An 11,072-nucleotide genomic window follows, 5' to 3' on the forward strand; every position below is an offset into this window, starting at 1 on the left:
AGCAGATGCTGTCTCTGTAGACACACCACAGCCGAACAGATTTAGGACTCAGTGAGAATCATTTTGGAAGCTGTTTGTAGGTCTTGATTTTAGGAGCTATATTCCTTCCTACACAACAAAAATGAAGGTGTTCAAATTATCAGAAAACACTGAAGCAAAACTAAGGAGGCAATCCTTCTCTGCCAATTAATCCTCCTGGCTGTTAGCACTGCAGAAAAATGAAAAAGAGCAAGTAAAAACCACAGTGTACCTGAAATGCATATTGAAAGGGATAGTCTCTGATATTTTAAAATATGCCTATATGCTATTAGACAATAATAGAGCAAGCTAGATTACCTGCATCATTCCCTACCCCATTTTGGGGAGCATGCCAACCTTAAATATGGTATGTAACGGTCACACTCCAAGTTATATTGTAAAGCACACATTATCTGTGGGTTACACCTGAGAGCTTACAGTGAAGGATAAAGAAACCAAATGATAAACTCTGAGTCAAATATGAAAGAGCTTTCATCACTTTGAATGTTTACTTAAAATAATTCCCAGAACACCCTATTTTGTTACCTAGTCAGGTGATACTTCTGGGCTCATTACAAGGGTTTCTTAAATCTTGACATTTTACAGCTCAAGAAATAAAATCATTAAATCAGACCAAAAAGGAGACACATATGAGTTTTTTGGGTTTTTTTAAACCCACAAAGTTGAAGAGGCTATAATTGATACACAAGCATATGACTGGCACAGAAGAATCTACATTTTCTATAAGAGTGTGACAATAAAAATAGCAGTTGTTCTTAGTACTGTCTCAACTGTAACAGGATTCCCTTTCCATCTACTTTCATCTCTTACACAAGGCTGAATAATACAACCAGAAAATTAGAATTTGAAGACCTGAAGAAGAGATTTTTTGCTGAAAATTCACATGAATACTTCTAGATCAGCTGCTAAAAACTGCTGGCTGAACACTCAAGTAGAGCTTTTAATGCTATATTCAACTACAGAAAGCAACATTTACAGATGCTAAAGTAACTAGAATACACTCAAGTTTTATATTCAAGGTATTTAAAAATAACTGCTCATTTATTTATATAAAATGTAGTTGACGGAAGTGTAATCAAATTAGCTTTTAAAATTGCTTTAGTTACCAAATTACTAGAAAAAACGTTTATGACTATTTGCTTTTGCAGTCTTAAAGGCCTGCCTTGTTCTCTGCTTGGAGAGGTAAGAATTTCCTCGCCTGTCCTCCACCCAGACCCTAAGGCAGTGGCGTTTTATGCAAAGGCAGTGTTCAAGGAGCACTGCATGCATAGGCAATTCCCGCCCGTGGAAGCAGTCAGCCCTCCTAGTACTGACAGAGGTTCTCCTGCAGGCTCGCCGTACAGCTGCCACCCTCCCCCCCCAGCTGCTAAAAAAGCAACTCCCATTTCTTTATTCACAAATCTGCCACCCGATTCCAGCGTCTGCTCAGTACCATCAGCCTTTCACATGCACCTAACAGCTTGTTGTCTGCTTAGCCTTAAACATCAAAGCCTGCAGCCCCAGAACATCTCTAGCCTACATGGTCTTGTTCTATTTTTCACAGGTTTTCTCCTGCTCCATTTTCAACTTTTTCGTTCTAAGGGCAGCTAGTGCCTGCAATTACTGCTTCAGTCCTATTCTTCAGTCCCTGCTCTTACACCAGTAGGCAACCAGCTCTTCATCTCATGTCCAGCCACCTTGCTCTCTTCAGCCCAAACAGCATTGAAAAAGACCAAAACACACAGCAACCCTTCTTAATGAAAGTCCAAGAGACAATCTTCTAAAGCACTCAAAAGCATCCAAAGCAACTAGCTGCATTGCTTGGCTATTTTCAGTTTTTTTTTTTTTTTTTTTAAAATCACAGTCTCACAACATAAAGGCTACGAAATCTAAACCAGAAAGGACTATAGTAGTAAACTGACTGACACGGAGTCCTTCGAAGAGGATGAAAGAAACAGGAAGGGAGGATTTTGCACTGATTCATCTGGACAACCACCAGCTGCCTCAGAAATATATGCTTTGTGCTGCAATCCCAGCTCTGAAGGCTAAGCGGAAGCTTTTGACAGGTTACAAGACTGCGAGCAAGCCCAATTTCCATCCCATAACACCAAAGAGAACTTGCTCAAAAATCTCAAATCTGGTGGCAAAAACATTTGGTAAGTCTAATTGGACACAGTGTCATAGCTGGACAACAGCAGTTCAGTTGCTGGATTTGAACTGTTTGCAGGGACCAGTTGACCAAATTTGACCTCAGTTGTATTCTAGAGTCCACCTCTGTTTTGAAACAAAAAATAAAATAAACAAAGTGAAATACAATATGGCTTTACCAAAAATACTTCAATTAACAATGTAATTTTCAACTGATGTGTTGCTTCATTATCTATAAAACCCAGATGTAACCTAGGCTTCAATAAGGTTTCCAGCTATAAAGCTACAAAGGTAGCACAAGAACCGCAAAATGGGTGGGAGACAGACCAGGGAGCAGTAATAGCAGCTTTTGCTAGAAGATTAACAATAGAGATCAAACTTGTTTTCATTGGTGATAATCACAACAAACAACTACTGAGTTTTGCAAGTCTCCAAATTGGGAGGCAGCATCCATAAAAGAAGATGAGAATATCAATGGAGGAAGCCCATGATCTTGTACCAAAGCTGCAGAAGGATAACATTTGGTTAAGAACAACATACAGTGTCCTGCGCACTAGATTCACAATTTCTGCTACAAGCTGAGAGGTCACGAGGTGGGAGCAACTAGAGACTTAGATGCTAGTGCTAATTACAAGATGACTGACTGCATGACAGCTTTATAATCATGATAAAAACAGGTCCTATCACCATGTTTTTTCTAGTAGGGATAGAGAAGTATCAGTAACTTTTTTACACAACACAATGAGATTCCATCTAAAGTGACCACAGTTGTCACCCACATTCCAAAAAAAAAAAAAAAAAAAAAAAAAAGTCAAACTGAGGGAGATAAAAGAGCTACCAGGATGATCAGAGAAAAGGAGAACCCATTTTAGAAGAAAAGGTTGCAAGCTTTGTTCAGTCCATCAAAAAGAGTGCTAAGAAGGAAATGACTGCTGCCTACAGATGTATCAGAAGGCCAAGTATAAGGAAGCAGAGGGGAAAAAAAAACAAAAGACCCAAAAAACAAAAATACCCCCAAGCTAAAGCACAGGCACAACTAGATATGAACTGGCCATTTAGAAAATCAGGATGGAAGTTAGAAGACAGGTTAATTTTAAGATTTGTAACAGAAGAATGCAGCAAATACTCATTCCTCTGGACAGAAACTAGTCATCTTAAAGTCAGAGCATGATCCATTAAGAGAGTATTACAGACAGTATCTCCATTTAAAAAACCTCAAGATTTTGCTTTCTTGCTTTAAGACTCCTAAAATGGAGTACACTGCTAAGTATTTTTTTCAGTTGCCTGCAATGGTGGAACAAGCTCTATTTTCTCATCTCCAGTGCAGAGCAGTTCTCGGTCATGGGTCAGTAATAACCCTTGTGGGTTGCAGGGTCGAACATTAAAATAACTATTTTCAATAGCTTCTACAGAAATCTGCTGTTTCCCCTGCCTCTACCAGTCACCTCGGTTCTGCTTTTCTGCTCCTTCAAAGCAGAAGTTACCTGGCACCCAGAGATCCCCAGAGTTGTAAATTAGCTGAAAGATGGTGGTACAACCACTGAAGAAGCAGAAGGGAAGCACTCAAGACCTTTATGTGCAGTATGAAGTAAACCTGCATAAAAATATATTAAAACAGTATTCAAGAACAGCAGAAGCATCCCTCATCCAGCAAGTCTGGGGGATGTGGCTGGTGATACAAGTTAATAATAATCAGACACCAAGTTTGTAAGGGATAGGTCTGTATCAAGGCAAGTAGAGTCAGCCCTTGGGGAACTGCTGAACAAACTGGTTTAATTTAAGATGCTACCATTGCTTTTCTGGAAGTGACTTTTGAAGCTAATTTCAACTCTTTCCACATCTATGACCAGAACGTGGCTCAGTGTTATCCCATTCATTTCATCCTCAAGCATGTTCACTTGCACAAATACTGAAGCCCAGGCTCCTGCCAGCCCTTCAGGTGCTGCACCCAAAATGCCCCAAAGTGCTCCAGCACATCATCTGGCAGCCTCCTCCACCCTTCTTACACAAAGCAAAGTCAGGCAAAGCAGCTACCACCAGCCTTAGCTGTGGAGACCATTCTAATGCACAAGCAGTATTTGCAGTAGTCTTATTTGGATGTAAGATTCATAGAGAAAACAAGAAGTGGCAGCAGGAAATGAAGAATGAATGGAAACTACAGACAAATTGACCTGAACCATGGATTTTCAGCTACCAATGCTGCAAGAAAGCACCTCAGTGCTGTCACAGCTACACAAAACGGGTGTTTGAACCCCAAACAAGCCTGAGACGCAGCAGCATCCAAAGACAACCACTGAAGCCACACAAATGGAGAAGCATGCCGGAGTATCAGAGGTGCTGCTGAAACCAAACCAAAGCTACCCCAACAGAGCTAGCAACATTTCTGCACAGCACCTTTCTCCTTCATAACGTTCAGCAAAAACTGACTAGTACATTCACAAGGCTGTATTTATACTATACAGGGAACAGCATATGCCAGAAGACTACACAGAATTTTTGCCCGTACCCAAAGACCAGCACTTTGAGAAGAGGCCTCTCCCTACTGCATTGTGTCTCTTACTGGATACTTAAAGATGCATAAGAAATTTGCCATACTGACAGCTTGGATAAGACACTAGCTTCTCCCAGCAAATAGGTGAAGGGGGAAAATAAGCCCTAATATTTATGACTATTTTATAACCATTAAAAATCAAAATGAAAACAAAAAATTAGTAAAGGGCACAGTTCCAGCCTGAGACAATATCTAAACGTGTTGTGCAATGAAACCATCAGAGAAGTTTTCAGGTAACTGCCAAGGTAACTGACCTTGGCTAGGAATATAGGGCAACTTTGTTGCCATCTCCCAATTCTGCTGCAACATAAACCCACCACTTAGTGCTATTCATCTTTCCTCTAAAAATCAAGAACATTTCCCACCCCCCCAGCTCCTTACACAAAATATTTTTAAGTATAATTTTACACCCCTGGGTTGGGGAAAAGGGAAGGAAAAAAAAAAAGGGGGGGAGAGCATAAAACAGGTTTTTAATAAGACAAGGTTCCCCCCCTCCCTTATCTATGGCAGGGAGGGCTCATTTTAAGCACAGCACTAGCTCTGTTCTCAACGCGCCCTTCTTCATTAATTGATTTGGCTTTTTTTTTTTTTAATAGGTGCACAAATAAGGTTTTTAATAAAATCCGCGGAGTTTCAGCACTCCCCCCCCCCCCCCCCCCCGCGGGGTGCCGCCCGGCGGCGGCGCCGCGCCCGGCAGCGCGCAGGGCCCCCGCGCCCCCAAGATGGTGGGCGAGAGGCGCGGAGCCGCCGCCGCCCCCACCCCCGGGGAGAAAAGCGAAAGAAAGCGTGAAAAATAAGTAAATAAATAAATAAAATAACTGAAAGCAGCCCCCGCGCGCGCGCGCGGACATGCCCCGGCGAGACAAAGGGCCGGGCAGCGCCGAGGGTCGCGGCGAGGCGCCCGCCCCTCCCCGCCGCCGCCCCACGTGCGAGGCGGCCGCGGCGGGCTCACCTCGTCCTCCCGCTCGCTGCGGAAGCAGAGGCACGCCGCCCGCTTCTTGTAGCCCTCCCGGTCGTACGTCCGCGTCTGGTTCGGCTTAAATTTCATCATAGAGGCGGTGGCAGCCCGGCCGCCGCCGCCGCCGCCGCGGCTCCGCGCTCCGGGCACGCCGGCTCCTGCTCGGCACTAGCGCGAGCAGCAAGGCCAGCGCGGGCTGCCCCGCGCCCGTCACAGCCGCGCCGCGCCGCCGCGCCCGCCCCGCGAGCGCTGCCGCGCCATGGAGGAAAGGCAGCGGGGAAGGAGGACAGGAGACTGCCCGCGGTGCGGCTTGGCCCGGCCCGGCCCGGCCCGGCCCGGTTCGGCTCGGCTCGGCTCAGCCCCGCGCCGCCTGCCCGGCCCCGAGCGCCGCGGCGGCCGCCCCTGCGCCCACTATTTAACCGTAACGCGCATTCCTGCGCCCGCCGGCGCCGCGCAGCACCGCGCAGGCGCCGGGCGCGGGGCGGCCGGGGCGGGGCGGGGCGGGGCGGAGAAAGGCCGGTGGTGGCGGCGCGTTTGCTTAGTCACCGCGGGGGGCTGGGGCCTGCCCGGGGGCAGTGGGGCGCCGCGGTAACGGCCCTCGGGGGAGGCCCCTCCCCCCGCGGCCGAGGGAAGGGCGGTTGGCGGCGGCCGTTCATGGCGGCCCTCGCAGCGGCGCCCGGCCTCGGGGAGGGCTCCCGGCGGCGCGGCCCCGGCTTTTTGAGCGGCGGGGGGGGGGGGGGATGCGCGCTTCTCTCGGCCGTCACCCTGGCGGGGAGCCGCGCTTAGATGTGCGCGGCGGTAGGATGCGGCTTTTTTGCCTCGAGGTGGGGTGGGCGGAGGATGCGTGCGGGTGACATACCGCAGTGAGAGTACAGCTTTGCCGATATCAGTTAATTCATTTCCAAAGCTTGTTTTTTTAGAGCATACCGGTGTTTTTAGGTAAGGAAAGCAGACTCTGCCTACACTGCTCCTCTGTTTGTGTAATAACATTATTTAAAAAATCAAGATGGACAAAAGGCATTCCCCATGCTGCTTCCAGGTCCGAAAAAGCCCTGCTATCCCTATGCTTTTATTATAATTTAACAGGCACAAAGCCCCAGTATTTTTAGTGTGACTTCTCTTTTCAATGGCTCTAGAAGCTGTGTGTTGCAAGTAGCCATCAAAAGACTTACTACTTGCAGGTGAAAGATTAAACACAACAAGCTGTCCCAGGACACGGAAGGTAGCGTGTGCTGGCGCACTTGTGCTTGTACAAATCACCCATCCAAATCGTCCCATAAACGTTTTTCCTCATCAGACTCTTCCTTGATGTTCAGTAGATTGCCTTGTGTTTTTTAGAGCAGGCTGATGTGCTTTAAAAGTTTGTCCTGCTTGCTCCATGTTGTTCGAGAAGCCCTGTGTATTTCCATCCAAAGAACCTTCCTGTTTTGTATAGTCGTCTTGGTCTGCAAGAAGTCAGACTTGTATGTTTTTTGTGACTGATGTACTGAAAGAAGGGTTTATCATCCAGTTACTCAGGTTGTCAGCAAAATTTGGACCTTCATTTCAGAGCTTTAACTAAATGATCAGTCAGTACAATATCACGCTTGAAAAAACATAAAAGCTGAAGAAGGGAAAACACAATCATATTGAATTATATTATTATATTAAAGTTACAATAAGCTGCAAAGTCAAAACACCAAATATTAATAAATTGCAAATTTAATTTGCCTATACATATGGCTTTACTTGTGTAACGTGTTTTTCCCTAGGAGGCCCCTGCCTCTTTTAGCAAGTGGGCTAACAGGCCAGAATTCTTTTTCTTCTGCAGTGCGAATCCAGGTCTTTATTTACTTACTACACATCATTAGTCAGATCTCAGGCTGCATACACATTTACTAGTTATTTCATGGTTCCCTAATCCGAATAAAAATTCTTTGCAAGGGAATGGCTAATACTCAATTAGTATCTGAACTTTTTTGTTCAAAGTTTAAAGGGTTAAGATTGGAATCCTGTGAGAGCACTGTAGAAAAGATAAAAACATGTTTTTGATACCAATATTCACAAGCATGTTCATGATACAGAAAAAGTAGTGTGCTGTAATTAAGGGCTCCAAATTAAGATTGCACGGTTAGGTTTTGTACCAATATTTCTTAGCATTTGATTTAGCATTTCTAAGTATTTGACTTCACAGCCTTTGCAATATTCCTATGTAGTTTTAAAGATACATATTTGCAAACAACATAGGTGTATATTCATTTAATGCAACATAGCAAAAAAACTCTTGCCATTGGTCTGCTTGTTCTCTCCCCTTATAATGGAACTCATTTTACTTTGGGGTGTTTCTTGAGCTACTGTTTTGGAGTTCGCCTTTCTTTTTGAATTATTATTTTTGTTTGGGAGACTTCACCCCCATGCAATTGGAGGAAGTTCGAAAGCAGGATTTATACTTAACAAGAGCAGCGTCCAAAGATCAGATGAGCTCAGGCCAGGTTTTCCACTTTTGTACGACTCACTCCTTCCACCCCCAAAAAACAAACAAAACATTTGACTGCCAAATCAGAACACAACACACAAATCCTCTCTCTCTTGTGAAACTCTGTGGTTCTTAATAATGTATTACAAGGGTGAGAGCAGGAAATGATAGTCCTGCAAGATCAAGGGGTCAGTGAAAAGCATAGACTGACTATGGTTACCTTTTCTGGTCCATATATCAAATGCAGTAACAGCTTATTCTTCAAAGCTCTATAAATGAATTGGGGCTCCCTTTGTTTTCCTAGAAGTTCCAACTTCTGCCTACATGTAATTAGGCTTTTATTTAAAAACACTTTTAAAAAAGTGTTTATTTCATGAATATAGAAAAATCTGTAAAGTAAGGACAAGTGAATCCTAAAAAGCAAAGCAGTAGGACCTTTTGGGTTTTGGATCTTGAGAGGATTTTTTTTTTTTGAGATTTTTTTTTTTGAGGAAGGTTGAGTTTCATCATGCTAGAAATTAATCTTAAATGTCCGAAATGATGTCTTTTTGTCTGGAGATGGGACTTTTAAATGGGTCTTGGTTTTAGAGTATTCAGGAGGCTCAAAATTTCAAGATTTGGGTTTTTGATCCTCATTTAAGTTGTGGTCTTTTTATACACAGATTAGCCTTTAGTCAGAAGTCAGCAACAGCTGTTTGTGGAACAGTCAAATCAACAACCATCAGTAAGTAATTAACATTTATAATGCTACCACATATTCATATTCACAGTAGTTTTGTAATGATGCATCATCTCATATTTTGTTAATACACTGTATTAGCACTAGGTATTGAATTAGGATCACATAAGTTATATTACCTGAAGGAACTGTTACAGTGTTGTACCAAAGGTCTTTTTTTTTTTTTTTTTTTCTTTTAGTGAAGAGTCCCTCTGCTTGGAACTTACACAATAGCAATAATGATTGTAAAGTAATGGATGATACCTTGAATACAAGTGTGAACCACAGCTGAGTAAACAATGCAAGATACAAAGACACTGTTAAAGGAAGTTCAAAAACATCTATATTCAAACAAAAATAGCTCTCTGCCTAGCTGCAGTTATAGTTTTGAGTGAAGCAAAGTCTGCCTAAATGCAAAGGAGCAATTTTTTTTTCCTTGAGAAGAAAGATCCAGGTTTAAAAATTTACAGAGTAATTAAATTTTCCAGTTCCCTTGACCTACATTTATTGCCCAGACTAGAAATTGCAGAGTTCAATGACTATGTTCTGGCAAGTTTTGTATAAGTTTCTTTTCCTCTCTTAGTTTATTAATGTTAATAAAAATGAAACATTTGCTTTGGAGGTACTTCCAGTTCTCTGCTTGACGTTTATTCTGAACAGAGGTACATACTTAAATTTTTTCTTACCTCCCCAAACAGCACGCCAGATTAATTACTTTATATTAAGGAAATCAGTGTCTTTAATTATCATCATTCTAGATGATCATTTGTTCTGTCATGGTTGTAACATTTCTTTAGTATTCAACAGTTAAACCAGCACAGAAATCCAAAAATCCAAGAGCAGTGTATTTAGAGTGCATCCCTATAGTGCATTGTGTGTTTTTTTAGAACAGTAAATCCTCATTCGTCTGTACTGGAGCCCAGTAAAAGGCTGCCTGCAGCTCTAGGCCTAATCATCATTTCAGCAGAACTAAACTATGATTGTATTGAACTTAACAGTATTGAGGAGAGCAAGGTTAACCTGACAGCCGTCCAGGCACCTCTTATCTCTTTCCCAAGCCTAGAAAAGAAGGTTCAGTATAAGAAAAGGGTAAGTGTTCATTAAGTTAGTTCTTATTTAAGGCAGTTTAGTTTCCCAAATTACAGTACAAGGGGACAGTGATTCTTCTGAAATTTTGTACTACTTTGTGGTTAGCTGTAAGGAAGCAAATGAGAGTAATGCCAAGCTAACTTCCCTGCAAACATAAAATGTCATCTAGTGATTTAGCAGTTATGAAAATGCCAACATTAGTCTTACAGTACTTTTAAGTGCCAAAACTATGCAAAAAGCTTGGCAAATCATTCACATGCACACTCTGTCTTTTTGTAAACCCTGAACACAGAGAACTAACTTTAAAAAATGGAACACTTGTTTATTTCTAAATCACATTGCTGCAAAAAGCAACTTTTATAGTAGGTCCCCCATTCTGTTTTCCCTTAGAGCCAGATCTTCACCTGAATCTGCTATATGAAAATGAACTTTAAAGAGTATAAATATACATGGTCACCACATTAATGGTTGTATTCCTAGTCTGCAGGGCTCCCCTCTTTTCAGGTGAACCTTCAGCACCATTGTAGCTGCCAAAAAATGTCTTTTCAGTTGATTTGTTTCTGTTGAACAACTTGTATGAGCAGTATGCAGTTATACTAAAACTATCTGCCAATCCAGCTTTATAATCTTGTCTTTTATGAGAAAGCATAGTTAGCATTGTTTTGATGCCTGACAGGATTGACCCTACCAGTAAAAACAGGATTTTGCATTAAATACTTGCAAATAGGGATAGTCATTAGTGAATAAAAAGATGGTGATCAATTAAATACAGCTGTGTTTATTTGAATGTACAAATCTGAGCATGTTTATTGTCATATATTTAAAGTATTGTATGTTTTTGTGTGCTTTTATGGGTTCAGGCAAAGCAAAAGTAGATTGTGGTTGGTTTGGATTTGTTTAAAACTGAACTTCTTTTAGCAAAATAGAGAATGTGGGGTTTTTTGAGAACTATTTAGCATATTTTATTGGACTTCTAAAATAAAGCCAAGTTGATACTCAACTTCAGTAAAAGTACCGGAAGAAGAATTTTTAAACGATGCAAAATTCTTTTATTTTTAATAGAGACGACCTAAAACTTCAAGGATTTTGACAGACTTCGTGAAATACGTAAGTATGAATTAAGACCATTGGTTTG

General features: G+C 42.3%; 1 protein-coding gene across 2 annotated transcripts in view; it reads right to left on the reverse strand.

Moving 5' to 3' along the window:
• The window catches only part of NUDT4 (nudix hydrolase 4), a 29,620-nt gene extending 23,538 nt beyond the window's left edge, over positions 1-6,082 (reverse strand). Inside the window, exon 1 of one of the 2 annotated variants that reach the window (XM_067312605.1) lies at positions 5,670-6,082. In XM_067312605.1, the coding sequence (XP_067168706.1) occupies positions 5,670-5,768 (99 nt within the window). In that variant the 5' untranslated portion in view covers positions 5,769-6,082. The remainder of the gene's footprint in view (positions 1-5,669) is intronic. The other variant, XM_067312613.1, reaches the window with a different exon arrangement.
• Positions 6,083-11,072: the final 4,990 nt, after the last annotated feature.

Source organism: Apteryx mantelli, chromosome 1 (genome assembly GCF_036417845.1).
Source record: "Apteryx mantelli isolate bAptMan1 chromosome 1, bAptMan1.hap1, whole genome shotgun sequence".
Classification (NCBI taxonomy): domain Eukaryota; kingdom Metazoa; phylum Chordata; class Aves; order Apterygiformes; family Apterygidae; genus Apteryx; species Apteryx mantelli.